The following is a 27,223-nucleotide window of genomic DNA, read 5'->3' on the forward strand; positions in this document are numbered from 1 at the left end:
ATATCATACTTGTATTCAAGTGTTTATTCTATAATTCTCAAACTTAAGACAACAGATAACTTTAGGTGTTTCTTTTCTTTTGAAAAAATAAAATCAAAAGCAATTTGTCTCACACCCCCCTACAGAAAACACCTGCCTGTCATTTGTTCGTGTCCATCCTTCTTTGGAACATTTTGGCTGAACATCAAACTGTGTTGGATACAAAACAGAAATGGAGTAAAATACATGCCAGTGATGTGCCATTGCAGGGCAACACAGAGACAGACAAACAACCACTCACTCATGTTCACTCTTATGGAAAATTTAGAGACTGGAGGAAACCCACGCAGCATGGGGAGAACATGCAAAGTACACAGTAAGAACCCAAGTGTCCACCCCAGGGACTGAGCCCAGGTTCTAACCCTAACCCCGTTGTTGTATGATCAAAAACAAAAATGAAACAGAACTTATGAATAGAGCATGTAGTGCGCAAAGTCACCAGCAAGAGGCGTTGTCGAACCAGCTTAAAGAGCTGAACATGGGGATTGATCAATTTTTCAAAATGATCCAGAATCAGTATTTTGATCCGGATCATCCCCAAAATCTAATCACTTGTCACTTATCCTATTTAAGATATTTTCTAAAAAATTTCACCAAAATCCGTACTCCTTTTTTAAAAAGTAACTGTTCACAAATAAATTAAAGGCAGTGGGTATCCGTACAGTTGCCGTATCAATATACCGACATTCTATCCGTACACAGCGCTCCTAATTGGCCAGTTTAGGTCACGTGATAGGTCAGTCATTGGTCTATTTAGATTGCGTGACTAAGACTAAACTTTACCCTAAACCTAAAGCTAACCCTAAAAATTGTTGCGATATTGGGTTATAGCCTAATCCTAACCCTAAGACGCCACATACTTGTACTTCGGTAACCGTATCAATAGCACGGGGGTTGTCCGTACGGCAACCATACATATAGACACTTTCAGTAAATTAAAGGCAGTGGCTACAGTATATGTATGGTTGCCGTATCAATATACCAACATTCTATTCGTACGCAGCGCCCCTATTTGGCCAGTTTAGGTCACGTGATAGGTCAGTCATTGGCCAGTTTAGGTTGCGTGACTAAAACTAAGCCTAACCCTAACCCTAAAAATTGTTGCGATATTGGGTTATAGCCTAACCCTAACCCTAAACCTAAAAGATGCTACGTACTTGTACTTCGGTAACCGTACAAATAGCACGGGGGTTGTCCGTACGGCAACTGTACAAATAGACCCTTTCAATAAATTAAAGGCAGTGGCTATATGTACGGTTGCCGTATAGATATACCGACATTCTATCCGTATGCAGCTCCCCTATTTGGCCAGTTTAGGTCACGTGATAGGTCAGTCATTGGCCAGTTTAGGTAACGTGACTAAGACTAAACCTAACCGTAACACTAACCCTAAAAATTGTTGCGATATTGGGTTACAACTTAACCCTAACCCTAAACCTAACTCTAAGACGCAACATACTTGTACTTCGGTAACCGTTCCAGTAGCACCAGGGGTTGCCTGTACGGCAACCGTACAAATAGACACTTTCTAAATTAAAATAACACTGGCAAAAACATAACTTCCTCGGCGGATTTAATGAAGCTCTGTTGGAGAAGAGCAGGTTCTAATTTGTGCTACACTTTGGCCACCTTGAAATGTTTCGTTACGTCCCTGTGTGCTGAAGTGAGATCACTCCGCACTGGGGCCACAGCATTATTAATTCATCTGTCAGAGTGCACCTGTGGGATCACATCACCGCCCTAACGAGTATCACTGCGCCGACCTGCAAATAGTGACGTCACATCCAGATTTTCCGCAAAAGTTTAGTGTTGACCGCTTCCAACGAACTCCTAAATTAAACCAAAAGTCCTTGATATATGTTCGGCGCTGACGCTGCATGTTATTGAGCCTGTTTTAGTGCTGACGGGAGGTGGTCACTCGTCATCCTCTGTGGATGGGGAGGGGCCTACTTTTCCTTCTTTTCCTACAAAAGGGGCTCCTAAAGTTGGAGACATCGTCCAGAAGAAAGACACGGTGTGTGAAGCCTCGCTCCGAAGACCCGGCGAAGGTAATTAGTGTCACTCATTACTGCGTTAATGTGAGTTAATTAACTCCACTCATCGTGTCACTGAATGTCTGTCTGTTAACTCTGAAACAAAGCGCTTCCTCTCAATGATAGCGTGTGTATTAACAGCATCATGTGTGCATCACTAGCCACGTTGGTCTTCTAGCTTTATGGTGTTCACCGAGAGACATTACACAGCGAATATATGGCAGAATATGGTTAGATTTAAACTAGCAAGTGTGATGATTAAAGGCTGTTTTTTTTAACGGGATATCCTCATTGTTGGGCTGGCTGCTAACTGGGCTATCTGTTAATCGGAGGCTGGTCATCAAGTAAACTGGTGTGTAGGGCTGTCAAGAAACATCATACATGTGCGTTTGTGGTTGTTTAAGTCACAATGACATCACTATGTTGAGTATTGTTATATGTTTAGACCTTTGGAGACAAATGTGCGTTTAAAGTAGACAGAATCCCCACGTTTTATGTTCCATCAGCTGCGCGTTGCCCCGGTGTTTGAGAATTTTGTCCTATCCAGGCACCAGTAGATGGAAACCACTGAGGCACGCACTGCTTAGTAAGTCCCCTTTATTTATTTATTTATTTTTAATCATAAATGGCAAAGATAACGATTGCGAATAAGTTTTAAGTTTTATATCATACATTTTATAGTTGATGATTTTTTTCCCCCCCCCAAACTTTTTATCACACTTGTACGTATTTCATCATCAAACAAGAATAACTTTCAAATGTAGCTCTTAACTACTTTTAGGGATTATAGCTAATTTGGCTACACGAGGGAAAATAATAATAATTTCACACTAAACTAGTCTTTTCTCATCACTGTTGAAAGTTTGATCGCTCTTTTTTTTTTTTTTTTTTTTTTTTTTTTTTTTTTTTAAAAAAAAAAAAAAAAAAAGTGGTTTTAATAAGTGAGCCTTCATTTTCTATGAAGGCACCAAGAAATAACCAGTGATTCTATTGGTGCCCACAATCAAGTTTTATTAAAGTGAAATAACTTGGGCAATATTTTGAACATTCTTTATTAAATTTTAAAGATGAAGAATGGTAGCTCTCAAGACAGTCACCATAATTTATTTTTACATTAAACCAGAGAATACATTTCTGCCTAGTATTCTTCTCACACAAAGTATAGCCAGGCTTTATGGTTCAACATTTTAAGTTCATGTTAGTTTGCATTGATATAACATTTTTAAAACTTGCACTTTCATCCCCTCACCCCAGATGGGTCTAACTTTATTTTCCACGTGGATAATGTTTTGTAACCTTTGTCCTGTAGTTGAAGTAGAACCCATGTCTGAGGGTTTTTTACTAAGACACAATGTGTTATTTTAAGACAGCTTTGTTTGACTAGGATAACAAAGCAAACACCAATAGTTCAACAAACCAGTAAGAGACCACATTTACCAGTGATACTTTAGCTCTTGTTTCTAAAGTTGAGTTTAAACTTCTAAAAAATAGTTTTTATAGTGCTTTAGTTGTTTTTACAACTGGAATAATTTAAACAAAAGTTTGAACCAGACATTAGCTTTGTGCATGTCAAGGTAAATTTCACACATGCTTTGTACAATCTATGATATTTATTACTGGCTGTTTGAAAGACTAGCGGTAAATTGTCTTTTATTCGGCCGCCTGTTCATGTTGACAATAACAGAATGTGATTATTTTCCTTGCATAATGTGTCACACTAGTGCTACTCTTATTTAGCTCCCAATACTTTGCAGTCACATGTATGTAATATGTATGCACATTTCAGGAACGTTATCCAGTTAAATCCACAGAATGTTTAAATAGTTGTTTTAGGGCTTGGCGATTTTGCCTTTAAAAAAAAAAAAATGTTTTTTTTTTTTTTTTTTTTTTTTTAAAGAAAAATTTGAGTTTTGATTTGATTTTCAATGTTTTTTTAATTTTTATTAATGCACTTAAAAATGACTGCAGACATCAGATATATTGTCAAAAGTGCAACTTTATTGCTGTGATTGTCCTGAAGAGTTAAATTGCATAGAATAATCCCAAAATAAAAAGTAAATGAGGCTCTGTTATCCAACAATTTCAAGCTTTAACCAGGTTTAAGCAAAAGTGCAACAGCATCTTCACAGTAGCTTCAATATTCTGATTAAGAAATCAGATAACTACATATATTACAACATTGCAATTAAAAAAAATAATATACTCTTCCTTAGCATCTCAGCATAGTGCGAATGAAACATTAAACATGCATGTGGCACACTTATAGCCTACTAAAAGGGGGCTGGCTCACATCGCGCTACGATAACCCACAAGGACGGAACGCAAAAAAGTGCGAAAAAACTGTGAGGGGGGAATGAATTTTTCAATTTTTTTTTAAACTTGAATTTGCAAAAAGTAAAAATAAAGAAATAAATAATTTTTATCTACAAATTCGATAAATCGATGAAATTCATTTTATTTTTGCCTGTCCTCAGTCGTCTTTTTTTTTTTTTTTTTTTTTTTGTTTATTAATGCAAATTTGTGGTGAACAAAGCGGTACAATTCAGCCATTGTTATAGAGCTCATTTCCTCCACAGATCACTTAAACATTGACTGTAGTAGCTGCATTGGGTTGAAGCTGTTGAAACAGATGCTCCAATAATGTAATTGTTCTTCTAATAGTGGGACACATGGCCAATGCTGTTCTGGGTTTCTGTACTGGTAGTCAATGAGGTCAGCTGCGTGGGTAGACCCAGGCTGATGGTTACGATACTCCAAAGCATTGGGTTCAATGATGAAGCAGCCGTCACTTCCTTTTTCAATTCAAATCAAGCATTATGTCAGTAAGTTCATATTAGTTTGTAGACGCAAATATTATGTACTTTTATTGAATATCCCAGCCAATATGTTTCTTTTTTGTGGTTGACATTTTTGTAACTTTTTAGATTTTTAAATATCAGATAAATTACAAAGTTGTGAAAAGGGCTGGGCGATATGGACCAAAACTCATATCTCGATATTTCTTTCTTAAAATGGCGATTTACCATATTAGTCTCAACATAAATATATATATATATATATTTTTTAACTCTTTATTTAAGCAATTTACAAATTATATCATAACAGAACAGCCGGATATTATAATTACAAAGATTTCCATTCACACTTGGGTCTTATAGAGCTTCCATTTCTGGTCAAAATTAGCAGATTTAAGTCTTATGTAGTATTACTCTTCCCATTGTAACAAAGTTAAAGTGAGACTCTTCGGCCAATTTCTTGTAATTTTTTTTTTTGCTGGCCATCAACATAACTTTGTAGAGGTACATATCCTCAGATCGTATAGCTGAGTATGGTAGTAGTCCATGGTACATAGATTGAGGGACATTGGGAATCCCATAGCCAAAGATTTCCTCTATTACATTTGCAATGTTTACCCAGAGGGGTCTGTTGTTGGGACAAGTCCAAAATACATGGGAGTGGTTGGCATTCATACTGCCACAAAGCCTCCAGCAATGTTGAGGGCTTTTGAGCTGCTTACTTTTGATATGTGTGACTAAAAAAAAAAAAACCTTATAATGTTCTTCCAGCCAAATTCTCTCCATTGTCTTGAGCTGGTGGAAGTGTGTTGTAATAAACAGAGTGCCATTCATTCTCTGATAATTTCAGTTGTAATTCAGATTCCCACTTTTGTTTTATATACAATGAGTCAGTACCGTTACAATTTTTGAAGATAATTTTTTTTTTTTTTTTGTATGCTCCCATCATCGTTTCCACCTCTTGTGGGAGGTGAGTCCTTATCTCCAAATCATAAAAATGCCATAATGGGAAATACCTAAACAGGTCAGAGTTGTTCAAGCCAAATTCCCTCTTTACTTCCTCAAAAGATTTAAACACTTGTCCCTTTGTTAGCGTGCACACTGCAGTGATTACCATTTCAATCCACTTTTTAAATGTACTGTCCAATTGACCACTTCTGAAATCAGGAGAACAATTGCCTTCAAATTTGAATTTTTTTTCACAGTGTCCCTCCAAAACTTAATAGTTGTTTCAACAATGGGATTCCCTTCTTTTAACTGTTTATTAGTTTTGACACAATTGAGATGATTGAGGTTGGGACATAGGGGTTGTTTCCATGTGGAATAATACTTTGGTGAGCACCATTATACGATAAATATACCTCAGTTGGGCAGCTAAAAATATTCTTTGAAATTTGGAGTTCATTTTCTCCAGCTGAAGCGTTTTAAACCTTACCCTTGGTTTTGCCCTTCTCCATACAAATCTACTCACTTGCTTATCCCATTTAGCGAACTGAGTCGGTATTAGAACTGTTAGGGAGATAAATAAATACAAAAATAGGGGTAACAGTTTCATCTTTATCACATCTATCCTGGAACTAAAATCTGAAATTAGGTTTGTCCATTTTGTCAGATTACTCTATTACCTCATTAATTTTACTGTAGTTAGCTTTGTATAATGTACAGAGTTCTTGTGTCACATAAATCCCTAAATATTTAATTTGTTCAGAATCCCATTTAAGTTTGTTTTTCCCTGATTGGTTCAGCTGGACTATAATTAATACAGAGGACTTGAGTCTTGGTCATTTTTAATACATCGCCTGATTTTTCTCCAAAATCTTTTAAGAAGTTTGAAAGTTTAGGGAAATCAGGATTTTGAAGATATACTATTACGTCATCTGCAAAAAGACGTATTTTATGTTCTTCATTAGACACTATTACTCCTTTGAGCTCTGTTGTTTGTCGCATGTTCTGAGCCAGAGGCTCAATAAACAGGGAAAAGATGGAGGGGCTTAAACAGCATCCCTGCCTGCTTCCCCTGAAGAGCTCAAAGCTGTCAGTCAAGTCGCCGTTTATTGTTATTTTTGCCATTGGTTTGTAATATTGGGCTTGTATGCATTTAATAATATTTAGTCTCAATTTTTTTTAACTCAAAGTTACAAGTACATCTGGTTAAATTTGCTGATAAAATACCACACAGGCACATTTATTAACAAAGAGCTGCACAATATGTGCCACTTTGGGCTTTTTCTCCTCGAAGGGACAGCATGTGTGAGTGAGTTCTGTAGTGTGACTTGGGGAAGGTCTGGGTTAGGACGCACTCAGAAATCCATCTAACTGAGCTTTTCGTGCTGTTCTGAGAAGTAACGAAAGCAGAAACTCCTAAAATGAGTATTTTTATACAAAATAAGCTATAAAATGTACATCTCAGAAATCTGGAAAAATGGTAAAAACACTATTTGACTGTAGTCTATGAATAATAATATTGAATACTCATATGATGTGATTGTATAAATATATCGATATAGGCAATATTGTCATTTTCTATATTGCCAAAATAGAATATGTCTTGAATCACGATATATTGCACAGCTCTAGTTGTGAATTTTGAATCCAAAAACTTTTTTTCTTTGAATGCACTGATTTGCTAATTTCTCTCTTGGAAACGACGATGCACACCCAAGCTAATTCACTTAAGAGAGACGCTGTTTGTGTTGCAAAGCAGTCCTTTTTAATGTAAAGTTTTAGTAGTTTCTGGTCAGCCTCAGCCTTTCCCTTTTAGTTCTTTAACACAACCATTAGATTGGATAATCCAAGAAGAATTTAGTTGTTGTTCCTCAGCAAATACCTCTTTACCCTAAAAAGCCTAATTAACCAGTTACACGTAAGGCTGTTACACCTAGCATACATACGCTGGTATGATTGTAATGTGTCACACACAAGCATTGAATGTAAAACCACACAGAGGAGCCGTTATTAATTTACTTTTTTCCCCTTCACACCCCCATTTGAAAACTTTAAGCACCTGTTATTATATTATTATGAGTTGGTGCACTTTTTAAAGCTGGTTTGTCTGATGTGATGAAAGCTCCTGTTTGATTATACTGGTTTCTGTTACTGGCTGATTACTGACAAGACTCCAGTTAAATCTAGGGTGGGAACCTCTGGGTACCTCACGATACGATACACAATACAAAGCTCACAATAACAATTATCTCACAATATGACAATACTACGATTATCGATATATTGGTCAGAAATCAATCTACGATAATCTGACATAACAAGAAAAAAAAAGATTAAGTAAAAAAATAAAATTTTTAATATCTCTGAAAGACAATAAATTGAAAAAGTGTCCTATGAACAGTGACACTATTTTAGTGCAACATTTCTGTAAATAAGTGTCAACATACCAATGTAAATGAATAAGTATCTCCAATAATGCTTTCTGTAAATGAAAAATAGGGTCTTTCTTACCAGTGACACCATTATAGTGCAATATTCCAGTAAACAATGTATTGGTTCCTTCAACAAACAGTGACAATATTTATGTGAAGACCTACCTGCACATTTTTGTGAAAAAGCAGAAAAGGTTTTGAAAATCATTAAATAAATCTTAAATGCCTTCCTCCCCCCAAAAATATATATATCTATAATATTTTTTAAAATCAATACTTACCAATCGTGCGAAAAAATATCGTGATATATCGCTGTATCGAGATATTGTCACACTCCTAGTTAAATCTGTGTAAATATTTCATAAAGCAGTGGTTGTTGACCTTATTGGAGGTACTGAACCCTTCTTAAATGGAGAAATAAATAAGATTTCTCACACAGATGTATATTTTTTTTTATTTAAAAACGCACACGTAAGCCTGGGGCGATTTTTAGTTTTTTGCTTTGTTCAAACTCAAAGCACTTATAATATATAAATTAATATTTAACATTGTTATGGTAATTTATCTTTTAAAAAACTATTTTTTAATGGAAATGTATTTTGTGTAACACATCTTTATTGTTTGTGTGTCTTGACATTGACCCCTGTTGAACCCATCAGACTAGGGCTGCACTATTATGGCAAAAATGATAATCACAATTGTTTGGATCAATATTGTAATTCCGATTGTAATCAAAATTATTTATCATGTTGGCGGGGAAAAATCTGCTTTTGTTTTGTCATACGTAAAAAAACAAATATATGAACAGTTTAGTGCAAAATGAAGCTTTAAATAAATACGGAATTAACTCAAGAATTTAAAACGTACCAAGGGTTAACTGAATAAATAAACTATTACAGAGTGCTATCACAAATGCATCTCATTGGAAACGATTTCAGATCACAGCTCTCATCAATCCCCCAAATGACTCAAAGCTGTCTCTGACTAATGGTTGAGAAAGTGAATGATTAGATATGCAACAGAGCACACATTTAAAATGTAAATATTGTCGACGATCAGGTTAATTCAATCGTGTCAACCAAAATCATGATCGCAATTAAAATTTGATTAATTGTGCAGCCCTTCCTGAGAACCCAGGTTAAGAATCACTGTCCTAAAGCATGTACCGGTGCTTGTTTTGTCTTCCAGGTTGTCACAGTGGAGGAAACACACAACATGTCTGTTTGAGCCCGATACTGTCTGATCCTTCCCAACGATGCCCATCCCCTTTACTTTCTTTTGTTTGATCCATAACGCCTTCAAGATCGTTTATTTAGTCTGACCTTTGGTCGTGTCCGAGCGTAAGCTGAGGGCCATAGATTCTTCACCATGGTTGCTGATGTTGACAGAGTGTCTCAGGGAAGTGGGGTGAGGCTAAAACAGGAGATCTCCCTCCTCCATGGGGTCTGTCTGATTGTTGGAAACATGATCGGCTCCGGCATCTTCGTCTCCCCAAAGGTAGGAGCCCCTGCTTTGTCAAAAGCCCTTTAACAGATTGTCTTTCTAACAGTTTGTCCGTCTCATGAATGTAATAAAGCTTGTATTTATTTTGGTCACAGTTAGCTATAATCTGACCCAAAATATAATTCAAAAACATGTCAGGATTATTTTCTTTTCTTTTGACAAAATTAAATCCTTATACTTGTTTAGAGGCTTTTAATAAATGTTAATGTTAAGCTGTTGAATGTTTTCTGTTCATGCAAAGCACAATTAATTGCCTTGTGTATGAAATGCGCTATACAAATACATTTGCCTTGCCATATGCAAGTGCTTGTAAATGCTTCAATGTTAATTTCATTTTATTTGCTGAACATCAGGGTAAGATCATAGAGAAAATCCTAGGGAGCATCCACATCAGATTTCTAAACATTAACTCATTGAGTGCCATTCACATCTATAGATGAGAAATGTGTTTTTAGGCTGGGGTTGCTAGTAGACAGTGTGACAAAGCTCTCTGGTGAACATCTAACTTTTACAATGATATAGTGACCAACTGGTGACATGTAGGTGGCAGCAATGCACCTTTGGATGAGAGATCACCCGTGATGGGCAGAGCTCAGAGGGAGAGGAAAGGAGTTTACAAGACAGAAAATGGCGCTACGAGAGTTGATGCTGAAGTTCCCAGCAGCGCACACTCGACCAGAGCATGTGTGGAACCTTAGTGGACTATTGAGAGTGTCGAGATGGTGAGATAAGACGATCAAAAAAAAACGGGGCAAGCGCTGACACTCGGCGTGTCCGAAAGGATGAGAAAGGTGTGTGTGTGTGGAGAACGACGGGGAGAGACTTGGAGGAATGCCAAAATGCAGCAAGAAAACCATTCAACTCTGACATAGATAACAAAATAATAATAATTGCCGTCAAAAGCCTGGTCTCAGTGTTGTTTTTGTAGTTTTATAGAAGGAAACTAATGTTGAGGTGTCCCTAAAGCAAAAAAAATTGCTTCAGTCACCAATAGGTTTTTTCAGAAAAAGCCGTTTTTCTCAGCTTTTTGTCACAAACTGGCAATTTTTGTGAAACTTGCCTCTATTCAACTGCTGATTACAGAAGAACGAAACAAGATAGAAACTAAATGAAAGTAGAGACTAATCTTTCAGAATCTGGTTTCACATGTCAGATTGTCTTTTAAAAATAGTCAAAATGCTCTAAAACAGCTGGCACTGACTGGGGTAGACATTTTGAAAATGGCTGGCACTGAATGAGTTAAGGTTTTTGACTTTATGATCAATGTTTTCCTCTCAATTGTGAGCCATATTTATTAGAGGCAAAATCAGCCAACGATCCTGATTTAAGGTGTTATCTAATTTAGTCCTTGTGTCTTGAAGTAATACATCACCCTTAGAGATTCGTTAAACTTAACCTAATATACATGTGGAATCAAACCACCGACCTTCTCTACACTAAGTGGCTTTTTAGGTTTTTTTTGTACAATATGTCTGTGTGTGTTACTAGTGTACTGACCCTGTGTTCTTGTGGTGTCCTGCAGGGTGTCCTCATGTATACAGGCTCTTTTGGTCTGTCCCTGGTAGTCTGGGCCATTGGAGGTATATTTTCTGTGTTTGGAGCGTTGTGCTATGCAGAGCTTGGAACTACCATTCGTAAGTCTGGAGCTTCTTATGCATACATCTTGGAAGCCTTCGGTGGATTCTTGGCTTTTATTCGGTATGTAATGTGATTAATCCATGAAGTAAAACTACTTTATGCAAAAGCCTTTGTTTGTTCATTCAGTTTAAAACAAAGCTTAGTCGCTCATTCATGCAGGTTGATAATGATGGTCAGATTTCTATGAATTGTTCCTTGAAAGTCACTTTTAATTAAGTCTCTTTTAATTATGTAACCTTGCATAACTTGGAGAAACATTAGATATGATGTTATGTAGCTGCTTTTTGTTGCAATAATCCACGTGCATGATCTTCTCCTGCAGTCTGTGGACGTCCCTGATGATAGTGGAGCCAGCGTGTCAGGCTGTGATTGCCCTGACGTTTTCCAACTACCTGATCCAGCCCTACTACCCGACATGTTCATCCCCTTATGACGCTGTACGCCTCCTCGCTGCTGCCATCATATGTAAGGACTTTCTCATATTGCATATTTTGTGTAGAAATAAATGCTACTTTTCTATAGGACAAAACTATTGTTTTGCCACATTATAGGAAGAAAAAGCATTTAATTTGTTGTAGCACGCCAAGGCTTTTTTATGCAATATGATACTTCAAAATTAAATGTATCAATTATTAATAATTATTCAGCTCAAGCTCTAACCGCCCCAATTCATGACTTGCTGGTCTAATTTATTTACTAAAATGGTTCTTGATTTGACTGTAATTTACGTCACAGTGTAACACCTGATTTCTTTTGCCTTTAAACTGTAACAAAAATTGAGAAAGTTCAGTCAGTACCTGCTTTGTACTGTGCTTATTACTGCACGACATATTGTTATTGCCTAATTCTATACATTGGGGGGAATCTGAACAAGGTTTTATTTATTTTTCTTCTTTTCTCATTTTGTTTTTTAATTTACTATTTATTGATTAAGGGATCGACTTCTGTGTATTCAACTCAGTTATGTATCAATATGCCCATCGCACGGGGAATGGACTCGTGGGATAATGAGGGGGGAAAAATGTGTGCACAATATAACTGTTTGTAAACTACACATTACACTGTAATCACTAACCACACATTATTAAAAGATGATCACAAAAAAAATTAGTTGTAGCACAGTGCTTGACCCTTGTGTGTTTGACTAATTCAAAAGCAAAAATCAAATGCCTAGATTTCTTACCTAGTCCTTCCCTTTGTCAGTGTGTGTGGTTTCATGTTGGAATAATAATGTATTAAACATGTGCATGAATCACTAAGAGACAAAAAAGCGTGATTAATGTCAGCGGGTTCACATAGTTATTGGAAGGTGACAATAGAGCACAACTTCTCCTTTTACAAGTTCAGTCGTGCAGCGATGGGGTATCCACAACGACAGATAAGGACACCAAACCTGTTGGTCCAGTTTACAGCAGCGCAACGTTAACACAGGATCTCCACTTTCTCTCCTCCAGGTCTTCTGACTGGTGTGAACTGTATGAAGGTGAAATGGGGTGCTATTCTTCAGGTCATCTCCACTGTAGCCAAGGTCCTAGCTCTCATCGTAATCATCATCACGGGCCTGGTGAAGCTGGGACAAGGTAGAGTAGTATCTACTTCCCTGCTCCACAGTGGCTGAACGTCTATGCTAAGCATAACACTTCAATACAATGGCTACACACATTTGACATTCACTGTGATTATTGGTTTCTACCTGTCATGGAACCCAAAACTCAGATTGGTCCAAAGGTTTCTTGTATAAATCATTTTTACTTAGTAAATCTGTCGTTTATTTAGCATTTATAAGGTTTTGTCTCTCCTCGTGGCTCCATGCTATACAGAAAGATTTTGAGTTAAAGATTGGGGGCCAAATTTAACTTGAAGCTGAAAAACTAAAATTCTACTTAGATATGCTCTGTGTAAATAAGCATGTTGTACAGTTCCACCAGTGTAAAATGTAGCTGCTGCATTGGATTTGCTTTAAAGTAAATGCATTCATTTCTGATTATGGCGTTAAAATATCTTCATTTTGTCTAAAGCTTTTTATTTACTTTTTTGGCCGATTAGTTTGGTTGTAATCATATGCTTTTGACATGGCACCATTATATTGAAATTTTTATATATATTTTAACTTGTGAGTGACTTTGTTTGGATTTGTTTAAAGGGTTATTGGTTGTTATCTTGGAGTCAATCCCACCTGAATTGCCTCCTGTTGTTTCCACTTTGTGTTTCTGCTTTTAGGTTTTGACCAGAACTTTGAGAACTCATTTAAGGGGTCCAAACTGAATCCTGGAGATATGGCTTTGGCCTTCTACTCGGCACTTTACTCTTACTCTGGCTGGGATACACTTAACTTCATCACAGAGGAGATCAAGAACCCCGAGAGGTAGAATGCTGAAGATATTCATCACTCGTCTTATCACAGGGTTCCCACAGATCCTTAAAAAGTCTTATGGGTGTCATATTATGAAAACACGTTTTTCCATATAAAACTGGTCCTCCCTGAGCCTGCGAAATTCCCAGAATGAGGAAAACAAGCGATTCCGCATTGTCTCTGCAACCCTACCCACTGGTAAAACAGCGCTCCTAAAGGCTGTTCAGATTCAGCTCCTGTTGTAACGTAACCAAAAGAGTAAAAAAAAAAAATAAGGCCTTAATTGTCATTAAAAAGTCTCAAATCAATGTTTCAAAATCCTAAAGGTCCTATATCATGCTATTTTTCACCCATCTCTATTTGTTTTAAAAACTCCAACAACATAGTATTTGGAAAACAGGCAAATAAACTTCAGAGTTTTAGCTCTGAAAAGTGACTTTCTGAGTAGTTATAACGGGCTGTTTTGGGGCCTACTTATGCATATTCATGAGTAGGCGTGTCTGTAGATGCTGACTTCATGCCTCGTTCTAGCGAGGGAGATCAGTGATCACCAAAGCGATTTTATTTTTGCTATCCACACAGTTATTTTTTTACAGCCAAAAAACTGCACATTACAGTAAAACACATGACTATTTAGGTGGCTATCGTGATTGTAAGTCGTTTCAGGGCTTCAGGTTGTGTTTTTCACAGCAACAGCGGAGAGTAATTCAGCTGCTTCACTCACCGGAGCCCAGTAATACTTTAAGGGTGTTTTTGTTAAGGAATTAACAAGGTTAAAAGCTAAAACGGTTGATTTAGCATTATATAGGCCCTTTAAATTTTAACACATACGTATAATTTTAATGATTGTTATTAGTCTCACATTGCAAAATAACTGGTAACATTCTTTTTTTTTTTTTTTTTTTTAAATGTATAAACAACACGGGAAAATGCAAAGTAACAAATTGCCCGTCCAACAAAGATTTTTCTTAATGGTTTTTATTTTTTGCATTTTTGTTGTTTTATAGATTTCTGGCTATTTTTGTAATCATCTTGTGTTTTTGATTATTTGAGTTTGTTATTTTGTGTGTTTACTTTAAGGGCCACTAGTTGCTCATCTACACTAGAAAAAAATGACCCTATGTAATTGATGTGGCATTTCTTTCCCCCAATTATGTTTACTGTGAAGTTGGTCTTAAATTTAATTTCAAATGGCAATAAAGTCTTGAATTTAACTAAATAAATTTCGATTTTTTACGAAGAAGCTCTATTAACTCTATTGGAACAAGATGTGTTAAAACTTGCGTTTAAGTATGTACAGTATATGAAACGAGTTCTCTCTTCCCTTCAAAGGAACCTGCCCTTGTCCATCGCCATCTCCATGCCCATCGTCACTGTGATCTACATTTTGACCAACATCGCCTACTACGTCGTCATGAATCCTGATGAAATTCTCAACAGTGATGCTGTTGCCGTGGTGAGTGTCTTCGGTTAGATTTTCTGCCTCGTTAACAGCACCTGTCATCAGGCTGCAGCTGTGATCGCGCATGCTGATGCGCGGCCATCAATTCTCCCAGCCGTCCCAGTTGGAATCATCTGCTCATCCTCCCGAGGTTTGACGTCTCCTTCCGATCACTCTGTGTCTCTGAGGCTGCCTGGCAGCGGCTGGCGCTGGTGTCTGGTTTGGTCGCTCCTCTTTGGTTATCTGTGATTGTAGGAGTCGAGATGACTGCGCTTCATTTAGCTAAAGAGGTTAGCGCTCCACACAGGAACAGGGGAAGTTAATTATATGATTAGTGCCTTGCTAAAGGAACAGTTGCACTCAAGCATATTGCCAAAGGTATTCAAATTTTTTTTTTTTTTCTTCTTCCTTTTGTTGGAACTTTCATTCTTATTGATTACTGCTTGTGTTTTTGTGCTGTTTGATAAGACTTTCAGAGCAGTGATGCTAAACTTTGTTTAAGCTTCAAGCATTGCTGGGAGAGTAACTGCAATAGAAGTTAAAAATAACCCGCAGCAACAGCTTGAAGTGTGTTTTAACAACATTGTTGTAAACCCATCACACAACAGTTTAATACATCTTGTGATTGCTTTCAGAGTTACTGGTAAATTAGAAAAGGTCAAACTATTTCACAGATGAATGTGTTAGTGTCTGATTTGTCAACATCATAGCAAATAATGTTTGTGTTGGTTCAGATTTAGTTCGACTTGGTTTTTGTTTCCACATTGTGACTGTCCTGTTGGTATATTTGAATTTGCTGAAACTACATGTATTCTGTTATGTTGACTGTACAGAATTTAAACTAGTTTGACTAATTTCAAGTTGCTCTGTGGTTTGTTTATACTTTGGGTCTTAATATCAAAGGAAGATTTTGTTTTGTTAAATAAATTTGCATTAATGAACAACTTATATTGCAAACTACAAGAATTCCAAAGGTATGTGAAGATTACTTTACTGTCTGAAGTTTTTTTGTTGTCTTTAATGTTGGTCCATTTTAAAAAAAAAAAAAAAAAAAAAAAAAGCACTGGGGTATCTTTATTCATCAATAGGATGGGAGCTTTGAGTTACCAGTAGTCGACAGTGGCAGTAAATAATTTGTTGCCAGTGTTTTGAATTTTCTTTTCAGATTTTTGGTCATTTAGATTGTGCAATACAGAGACTATTATAAAATTATTAGCGTTCAGAGATTTTCAATTATTTGTAACTATTGATTCTTGTTAAAGAGTTATTTATTTTTTTTTTTTTTTGTATATTACCTGAAGTAAGTGCTCTATTCTTTCCCTCAGACGTTTGCAGATGAGGTGTTGGGCTGGGCTCGGTGGTTGATCCCTCTCTCTGTAGCCATTTCCTGTTATGGTGGCCTCAACTCCTCAATCATCGCCGCCTCAAGGTCAGTAACTCCTCATGAAAGTTCTGACCTAAAGAGTCTGAACTCTACAGGGATATGAAACGTCTACTTCCTCCTGCAGGTTGTTCTTTGTTGGCTCCAGAGAAGGACACCTTCCAAACGTCCTGTGCATGATTCACATTAAACGTTTCACACCGATACCTGCCCTGCTGTTCAACGTTAGTGCTTATTAGTTTAAAGCTCAGCACCCTTGTTACTGGTGCTTTGTTTGAATGTGTTTTTGTGCCCGTATCCTCTCTCAGGGTGCCATGTCTCTGGTTTATCTGTCTGTGCCGGACGTTTTCCGATTGATCAACTACTTCAGCTTTAACTACTGGTTGTTCATCGGCCTGTCCATAGCCAGTCAGATCTACCTGCGTTTCAAAGCTCCCGATCTGCACCGACCTGTCAAGGTACTGGAAGACTTGTAGTGTTCCCATTGATATCTGTGGTGTGGTTTCCTGGTTAACCTTATTGATCACAGCTCACAATTAGCTAAAGGATGTGTAGGACAGCTGAAAAATGATTTAATCAACTTTCAAAGACAAGTCCACCTTCTCTTTTACACTTATTCTTTTTCACTCAAGAATGGCGACCAGTCATGATGCATTAATTCCGTTTCAAGAGACCACCGCTGTAACGAATAAAGATACATTCAATTGTTTTGTTTTTTTTACAGCTGTGACATGAAGACACAGATTAATTTGATCTTTCTGCTCAAGTTTTTTTTTTTTTTCTTTTCATTATTGATGTTAACAATGAGGAAGATTTAGTGTTCACTTTGTCTTTCACTTCTCTTTCATCACATCCTCCTAACGTTACCGTAATGTCCCTAACATCATGCCATTAGAAAACGTTCCTTCTCCTTTTTCAGCTTCTTTCTATTACACTCAGTTAAGCAATCCTGAGAAGCTGACATTACAGGATAAATCTGTGCATGTATGCCAGGCATCACCATTAGGACTAGAATTAGTGTTCTATGAATTATTGTCAATAGATTGATCATTACTTACTAGTAGATGTCCACATTGGAAGGATTATAGCAATCCTGTTCTGTTAGTTTTAAACACTTAAAAAAAAAGAAGAAAAAAAAAAATCAAAACAAGCAGACGAGGCCTCAAAGTATTGATCATTGGCTCATCTATAAATTTCTGTAATCATTTTATTTCCGACATGGTTACATTCATTTTTGTATTTTATTTTATTTTATTTTTTTTTATTTTTTTTTTTTTTGTACATGCCGAAAAAGAGACTAAAGAAGCATTTTGCTTATCTGGGTCCTGTCCCCTGTTTTGTACATCAAAAATTTACATGGGTTTACATGTCTCTCTGGTCAAACATTTTTAGGTTGTTCTGAACAGTCCTTTTTTGTGTAGGATTTATTCTCATCAGTAGTCAGTTTTTTTTTTTTTTTTTTTTTTTTTTTTTTTTTTTTTTTTTTTTTTTTTTAATTTTTTTATTCCTCTTCCTCTCTATCTTTGTTTGTGTTGGCTTTGTTCCCTGTCAGACGTTGTTTGCATTCCTCCTGTTCAGGAAAAGTTCCTCTTTTTTTCGAAGTTTTTCCCTTTTCATCCATGACGTCACCACTCCATGTCTCTTTTGGACACACAAGTTTGCAGCTTGTTTTGTCTCTACCTCGAGGTTGTTGTTAGTTCTATTGACAGTGTTGTATTTGCCACTGTTATATTTAACCATTTCTTGTATAAACATTTTACTATGTCTTAGTTCATAATTACAGCTCTGTAATCAGTTGTACCTTTTCTTTGTCTTTCTCTCTCCTCCTGGATGCAGCTGTCGCTGTTTTTTCCAATAGTCTACTGCTTGTGCAGCGTGTTCCTGGTGGTGGTGCCTCTTTACAGTGACACCATCAACTCTCTGGTGGGAATTGGTGTGGCGTTGTCTGGTGCGCCCGTTTACTACCTCTGTGTCTATCTGCCAGCCAGCTCCAGACCAGCATTTCTGGGCAAATTTCTGGGTAAGAAAACAACAGAATAGATAATTGTATTCATTTTTTGTATTTGCTCATATAAATGAGATTTTTCTGTACATTTTAAAACAAGCACGAACCAAAAACTTCAAATGAATGAAAGGATCCAGCAATACAAGTCAAAGAAAGAAAGGTGTGAGTGTACAATATACTTTATTCACACATATGGACTTAAGGAAGTTAGACATCCATAGTTCTGCATTCCTTTGTTTTTATCAATCAATCTTTTAATTGTATAGTGCCAAATCATAACCAATGGTATCTCAAGACACTTTACAGTAGAGCAGTCTTAAGGACGGACTATTCATTTTATGAATACGCACATATGCATATATACATATATGCACATACATATGTATCCCACACCCAACATGAATTCATCATGGCGGCAAGGAAAACCTTCTGTTAAGCAGCAGGAACTTTGTGTGGATCCCATTCCTATGATGAACAGTCATCCACGTTATGCTGTGTTGGGTGTGTGCAGAGGAAAGGGTGGAGACAGAGTTGTTGAGACTCTGTAACTCCACACTAAGGATCCCACAGACCTGCAAGACAAAAGCCAGAAGGAGTACAGGAGCAAACACACAAGGGAAGAAGCAGACATAGAGGGAGTGTTTGAGAGAGGAATGGGACCCTCTCCGGTCCCTCTCGAACCTAAATGACCTCTCTCTTTACGCCCTCTCCAACCGAGCATGCCAGACCCCCCCCACCGGCAGTCTATGCCTATTGCATCTTAACTATGAGCTATGAGCTGGTTCCTAACTAAAAGCTTTACCAAAGAGGAATGTTTTGAGCCTAACCTTAAAGGTAGAGAGGGTGTCTGCCCCCCGAACCGTGGTTGGTAGATGGTTCCAGAGAAGTGGGGCCTGATAACTGAAAGCTCTTCCTCCTATACTACTTTTAGAGACAAATGGAACAATGAGTAGTCCAGCATTTTGAGAGCGTAGTGTTCTGGGGGGATTGTATGGCATTACAAGCTCCTTGAGATAGACTGGTGCCTGTCCATTTAGGGCTTTATAAGTGAGAAGAAGAATCTTGAATTCTATTCTATATTTTATGGGAAGCCAATGCAGAGAGGCTAATACAGGAGTAATGTGATCTCTTCTCCTAGTTTTAGTCAGTACACGTGCTGCAGCATTTTGAACCAGCTGAAGTGTCTTAAGCGACTTGCTCGGGCAGCCTGCTAAAAGAGAATTACAATAATCCAGTCGAGAGATAACAAAAGCATGGACTAGCTTTTCGGTGTCGCCCTGAGACAGGATAGATCTGATTTTAGCAATGTTACGGAGATGAAAGAAGGCAGTTCTTGAAGTTTGTTTTATGTGAGAGTTGAAGGATAAATCCTGATCAAATAGAACCCCAAGGTTTCTAACAGTTGTGCTTCGTGCCAGAGTAATGCCATCTAGGGCAGTTAGGCTAGCATAGGTTTCTCTAAGGTGTCGTGGGCCCAGTACAATGACCTCAGTCTTGTCTGAGTTAAGAAGAAGAAAATTTTGGTCCATCCAGGCCCTAATGTCCTTTAGACAGGCCTCAAGTTTAGATAGCTGATTTGTCTCACCTGGCTTCATTGATGCATACAGTTGGGTATCATCAGCATAGCAGTGAAAGTTAATGGAGTATTTTCTCATAACATTACCAAGGGGGATCATATAGATGCAGAAGAGGATTGGACCTAGCACAGAGCCCTGAGGAATTCCGTAGCTTACTTTAATGTACACAGAAGACCTATTATTCACGTGTACAAACTGGTACCTATCAGATAGGTAGGACTTAAACCAGTTTAGGGCAGTCCCTGTGATTCCACGTAATTCCTCTAATCTCTCTAGTAGAATATAGTGATCTATAGTGTCAAAAGCTGCACTGAGATCTAATAAAACCAGCACTGAGAGTCGTCCTTCATCTGAAGCCCAGAGTAGATCATTAGTTACTTTAACTAAAGCAGTCTCTGTGCTCTGTTGAGCTCTAAAACCTGACTGGAAGTCCTCGAACAGGTTGTTGTTTTGAAGGAAGTCACAGAGCTGAGCCGCCACAACTTTCTCAAGAATCTTTGAAATGAAAGGAAGATTAGATATAGGCCTGTAGTTTGCTAAAGTGCTGGAATCAAGAGTAGGTTTTTTGAGAAGGGGTTTGATTACAGCTACTTTAAAGGACTGTGGCACGTAGCCTATTGATAGGGATATATTTATTGTCTCCAACAAAGATGGGCAGACCAGGGGAACAACTTCTTTAAACAGCTTAGTTGGGATCGGATCTGAAAGGCAGGTCGATGGTTTGGAGGATGAAATAATAGTTAAGTTCCTGAAGTCCTATATGTGTGAAACAGTTTAGGTTAGGTCTATTTACATTTAATGGTACAGCAGGCCCAGGTGAAGGCAGGGAGTGGCTAATTTTATCTCTAATCTTATGAATTTTATCGTTAAAAAATGTCAAAGTCCTCACAGCTGAGGGCTAGAGGAATCATGGGCTCAATAGAGCTCTGACTTTGTGTTAGCCTGGCTACAGTGCTGAAAAGGTACCTCGGATTATTTTTATTTTTTTCAATTAGTGAGGAATAGTATGTAGATCGACTATGTCGTAAGGCTGTCATGTATTTACTATGGCTTTCTTGCCAGAGTATTCGTGACTCCTCTGTTTTATTGGAGCGCCACATTCTCTCTAATTTACGGGTTGTTTGTTTGAGTGTGCGAGTTTCAGAGCTAAACCACGGAGCTTTCCTCTGACGTTTAATGGTTTTTTTTCCCTCAATGGGGCAATTGAGTCCAAGGTGGATTTTAGTAGACTAGCAGAGCTATCGACAAGCAGATCCAGTTGAGAGGGTTTATAATTAATATCATAGTTATTTATTGGATGGTGCACTGAGTTTAAGGCAGCAGGAATGGCCTCTTTAAATTTAGCCACAGCACTATTGGACAGATTTCTACTCGTAACTATTTTATTGCACAGTGCGAGATCCTCTAGGATAATGTTAAACGATATTAAAAAGTGATCTGATGGCAGAGGATTTTCAGGGTAGACTTTTAGTTCATTAATATCAAGGCCATATGTTAGAACAAGATCAAGAGTATGATTTAAACGATGAGTAGCTTCATTAATAGTTTGAAAAAAGCCAACTGAGTCGCTCAGGCTATCACTATCTTTGTCAACATGGATATTAAAATCTATCAGTATTTTATCAGAACTGAGGACTAAGTTTGATATAAACTCAGAGAATTCTGATAGAAATTCAGAATAAGGGCCTGGAGGACAGTAAATTATCGCAAATAAGACTGGCTGGCAGGTTTTTGATTCGGTATGAGATAAATTTAGAACCAGGCTTTCAAAGGAAGTGTAACTGGCCTTTGGTTTAGGATAGATTAGGAGAGAGGAATGATAAATAGCTGCTACACCACCTCCACGGCCTATGTCTCGTGGCATATGAGTATTTAAATGACTGGGAGGAGTGGCTTCATTTAAACTAACATATTCATCTTGATACAGCCATGTTTCAGTTAAACAGAATAAATCAAAGTTATTTTCTGAGATAAGGTCATTTACTAGTAGAGATTTGGATCTCAGTGATCTAATATTTAATAGAGCACATCTAATGGTTTTATGTTTTGGTGTTTCTAGATTTGAGATTTTAATTTTTTTCAGATTTTTATAATTGATAGCTCTTATTTGATTTTATGTTAAAATCATTGTGAAATTTGGGTCGGGGGAGAGACACCGTCTCCATAAAATAATATTCATCACCATCGCAACAGTTGTCATGGCGATGAACACAGCTATCATAATAGCAATGGGAGGGAAACTGTCCTAAGGCAAGCGCAGAGGGGCGTGGAGGACTCCCCCTCTGTATCATGGTCTCATTCATGAGATGTCATAACAGTGACTGTGCCATGTTTTCTGATAGTAGAGATGCTCCCTCCAAAGTAGGGTGGATTCCATCTCTTCCTATCAGGTTCGGTTTTCCCCAGAAGGATCGCCAATTATCAATGAAGCCCACCTTGTTTTCTGGACACCACCTCGATAGCCAGCGGTTAAATGATGACATGCGGCTATACATGTCATCACTGGTCAGATTGTTGATCCTCGCCTCCATATCTAACAGTACGCTACACTTTATGCAACTGCCATTGTCCCTAAAGGAGGACGAGGAATAACTAAACATCTGACACACCGGGCAGGAGAGCGGGGGGGAGGAGAGAGAAGCCATAGGTGCTAAATTTAAGCTAAGCTAAGGACAAAAGGAAGTTTAAAGGAGATTACACTGCCTATAAGAGGCGAGATTGCTTTTTACTTAACCTTTGTACGTTTAACTGTACGGTAAAAAATTAAAACAAGTGTTTTCAAGGCTAAAATATCAATGACAACAAGTTTGATTAGAGTTAGCAGAACACAGTTGTAGAGCGCTGCAAGCAGCGGTAGAGCGTAAACAGGAAATGATCGATACGCCACCAGCACTTTTTTAGTGAGGTAATGACCCCTCCCCTGTATTTGTTGCTTCTCTCTGTCCCTTTCAGATTTAAATTTATTGATATCCTGGAAAATAAACTAATTTACCTAGTGATTCTATAAGCATCTGAAATGGAGAATTAAATACCAAATGACTTAATTATCTAGGTTCACTACACAGCACTACATTATTTTTGTGTAGATGGTTTTCATTTTTTTTTAAACACAGACAATAGAGGAGGGAGGATTAAAATGAATCACTTGCATGTTTTAGAGCTTAAGAACTATTTGAGAAGTTTTAAACAAGAAAAACTGACATTAACTCCTTTGGTCCTAATGTGCTGACTCTTCATAAATGTGTTTGTCTCTCGCAGTCAAATATATAATTATTAAATTGGAAATCCGTTGTCTTCTGAAAATGTCAAAATCTGAATGAGTTGAGGGTTTGTAGTGATTTTTATCAGTTGTTTTTTAATCATCCCGATGTGTTGCCTATAACTGTACTTAATTAACCTTTTACCTCACAAAATTAGTTTTTTATTTTTTTTATTTTTTTAATATACATGTGCAAAATGCAAAAGTAAAACGACTGGCACTGTAACTTCCAAAGCTACAGAGATTGTTAATGAATGTGACTAAGATGTTAAATATGGTTAATTTAGCTGAAGTAGCTTACCCAGTTTAAACTAAACGGCTTCAGTCAGCAGTATAAGGAGTTTTAGTTTACAGCTGAGGAAGGATTTGGGTCAGTGCTTTAAACTTTCCTTCATTGTAAAGCTCACATACTGTTTAGGATTGTACAGGGTGTAGATCTGTTTGCATTAGTAACAGCCAAACCAGTCCTGACCCCATCATCATCACCCCGTGCTCCACAAACACTACTCCAGGCTCTTTGTTCTAAAACTAACATCTAACAGAAGATGTGTCACTGAATGTACATATTTTTCCCTGTCTCTGCAGATCAGATCTCTCTCTCCACTCAGAAACTGTGTTTCTGCTGCGTGGCGTCACCTGACATCGATCTGGACAACATAGACCCAGAGAAGATGGAGTGATGCGATGGTGTGATAGAGAGAAATGTAAGGAGGGATGAGAATGGATGAATGAAGCTGTTAGACAATCAGGATGGATAGAAGTGGAGAGACGAGAGCCAGTCCTCCTCTCTCTCTCTCTCTCCTCTCACACTTGCGACAACCAACAGAAGGATTTCACTCAGCAGGTCTGAATCAGCTGTGCACAGCTCACACACGTGCACGCTCACGTGCTCATAAGAGGCCCAGTGTTGGTTATACAGCTCCATCCATGCGTTTCCATATGCTGCAGCCCACACAAGCATATAAGCTACTCACAGCTGGAGGTTTTTAGTTAAGGAATGTAAACAATTATTATATATGTTATACCAGCAACAACGTGAACCCAGGAAGTCATTTATGGGTTCACAGTCAGACCTCAAAGAACGACGTTTTTGCACAGCTTATGTTTTGATGACTTTACATCTGCCTTTGTTCTACAAAGCTTTAATCTGCTGTGTCCCAGATGGACCAAATGAACTCGTGGGGATGTATTTTTTTATTTTTTTTTTCTTCGTCTTGACAGAAAAACACTTCTATAGTTTTTTGCAATTTTTATATACATTACAATGTCCAGTTTTTCAGTGAAATGTCAGATAATCCTGTCTGACGTTTTAGGATCAAATGTGTCCTGCCTTTCTCCGAAGCTCACCTTCAGGTCTGGGTTAGTTTTCTAGCTCCCCCTTGTGGTATTTATCAGAACTCCATCAATATGTTAAGCGATAGATTCATAGGGTGTTTGTACTGGAAGTGTTTCTAACCTTGTCGATACTGACTTGGTACAAAAACAAAGGCATTGAGTTGTACTACAGCCCTTACAACACCAACATAGGCTGTGCATTCACGCCCAAAAGCTTATAAATAGGCTAATGGGTGGTTCTGATTTGGCACAAAAACAAAGTTATCTAAGGAAACACTCGTCTGTACACACTCGTTTCATTCCGATGGTTGGTTGTGTGTACAAACCTCTGAAACATCAACGCCATCATACACACATTGTGTCCCATGCAGGAATGAGCTACTTTGCCTGTTTGTACGCCATTGGTTGACTTTTTGTTTCTTGATCCTGGATATACTCAGTACATTCTTGGGGGGAATAAATTATACCTGGTGCTTATATATGAACGCATTTCCATGTGCTTCTGTGCCATTGAGGAGAAATCCTGAACGTAGATTTTTTTTATTTTTTTTTGGGGGGGGAAATGTTTGAATTTGGTCATCCTGCTAGTGTCATTCCTGCTCACTTTTGTCCTGAAGTGTTTTTTTTTTTCTTTTTTTTTTTTTCTGAAATATACTGTAGCCCGTACACCACCAAAATTGGCTGTGCATTCACATCCAAAAACATAAATAGGCTAATGGATGGTTCTGATTTGACCCAAAAAGAAAGCATCTAAGGAAGCACCTGTCTGTACACACTCGTTTTCATTCCGATGATTGGTCGTGTTTACTCATCGCGATCATACACACTTTGTTACTGATTACACTAGTTTGCCTGTTTGAAGAAACAAAGCGTGAACTGATGGTGCACAGTTTTGTTATTTTGGATATACTCGGTCATTCCTGCTCCCTTTTGTCCTGAAAAGTGCTTTTTTTTTTCTGAAATGTACTGTAGCCCTTAAACCACCAACATAGGCTGTGCATTCACGCCCAAAAGCTTATAAATAAGATGGACGTGTCTGCATTCTAATAAGGAAAATATCTGTAGCATGTTTATCTACCAATGATGCGTTCATGAATCGTTGTACACTCGTGTGTGTGTTACAAATGCCTTGTCTTGATATTGTAAATGACATGGTAAAGCACAGTTATCAGCAGTAGGTTTGCCAAACACATTGATGATGATCTCATCAATCTCACAGGCTATTTGTCACTTCAGTGATAATAGTTTGTGTCCTGGCTGAAGCACTTGTAGCTATTCCAGCTAATGTTCAATGTCTCAAAGTAGTTTTTCAGGAACTGAAGTCAAAGGTGAGCTCTGTGATGTTTAGAATGTAAACACGATGACTTCAAGTGCAACTCCATCTGTAATGTAGACATGCATATGCTGAAATATACCAATGTATGTCGTTTGATCAGGTATCAGGTGTGTGTTTTCTGATGGGTGTTTGTATTTGTGACATTATTCCTGCTTTGTTCACTGTTATTTATTCTATTTTAAGCAAAAAAAACAAACCAAATGGTAAAGATGTTCTACAGTTGATAAAGTTGTCTGAAAAATAAAACAAATGTTTTATTCAAATAAAGTCAAGTACAGAATCTGAATCACGCTTTGCACATTGAGTGACTTCTCTTTTTTTAAAGACGGGAATGTGTTGAATAGCCACTAGAGGACAGAATTGTTGCATAAACCTGATCCAAGGATGCCTAAAGATTTGTCATCTCAATATAATGTCTTTAAATGGATGGAATATCAGCTTGAAAAAAAAAGTAGTTTAATATGAACTTCTTAGATCAAATAAACTACATTTTTCATTCAACAGAAAGGTAATGTAGGCTAATCATCAAAGGTGCTATGGAGCCTTTTTTAAGGAATAAACTGATACTGGGATTGGGTATTTGTTCTGATACTGCATTAATATACACATACTCGCTAAAGTTTAACGAGACACATTGCATCCAATGTCTTTAATACTGTCATTTTTGTGGATTGACCCCCAGGAGAAGCTATATATATTTATTTTTTTTACAGATGTTTTTAAATGTCAATTTCTAAATTTCTTTTTTCCATCTCATATATACACATTTGTAACAAGCAGAGGTAAACATAAATTAAATCTGTCTACCAAGTCATTGCATTTCTCTGTTTGTAGTATAAGTATCGGCAAGTACACATACCCAAGTGTAGGTTTGGGAAAACGTGGTATCTGTGCATCCCTAGCAGATTTATTTTGCATAGCACTCAATATAATGTCAATCATGTTGCAACTGATTTTTTTTAAAGTTGCACTCAAGGATGTATTTACTACCAAATTGATTCGGAAAAGCATTGCATTTGCTGATTTGAAATGTTATTGCTACAGATTTTAATGTTATTGATTTTTAAGCTGTTGAATGTTTGCTGTTGCACTTTTTAAACATGTGAAACACATTGAGTTGTCTTGTGTATGAAATGTGCTATACAAATAAA

At 37.4% G+C, this 27,223-nt stretch overlaps 1 protein-coding gene across 1 annotated transcript; it reads left to right on the top strand.

The window, feature by feature from the left end:
• Positions 1 to 1,956: 1,956 nt before the first annotated feature.
• On the top strand, positions 1,957 to 26,107 carry LOC114472317 (Y+L amino acid transporter 2). Its single transcript, XM_028461530.1, has 12 exons — positions 1,957 to 2,087; positions 9,433 to 9,741; positions 11,270 to 11,445; positions 11,708 to 11,850; positions 12,840 to 12,965; positions 13,606 to 13,750; positions 15,071 to 15,194; positions 16,505 to 16,608; positions 16,688 to 16,784; positions 16,869 to 17,018; positions 18,397 to 18,580; positions 23,987 to 26,107. Exons 2-12 carry the CDS (start codon positions 9,613 to 9,615, stop codon positions 24,079 to 24,081), a joined length of 1,473 nt encoding a protein of 490 aa, XP_028317331.1. The 5' UTR covers positions 1,957 to 2,087; positions 9,433 to 9,612; the 3' UTR covers positions 24,082 to 26,107.
• The last annotated feature ends 1,116 nt before the right edge of the window (positions 26,108 to 27,223 follow it).

The sequence above is a fragment of the Gouania willdenowi genome, chromosome 11 (assembly GCF_900634775.1).
Source record: "Gouania willdenowi chromosome 11, fGouWil2.1, whole genome shotgun sequence".
In the NCBI taxonomy this organism is placed as follows: Eukaryota; Metazoa; Chordata; class Actinopteri; order Blenniiformes; family Gobiesocidae; genus Gouania; species Gouania willdenowi.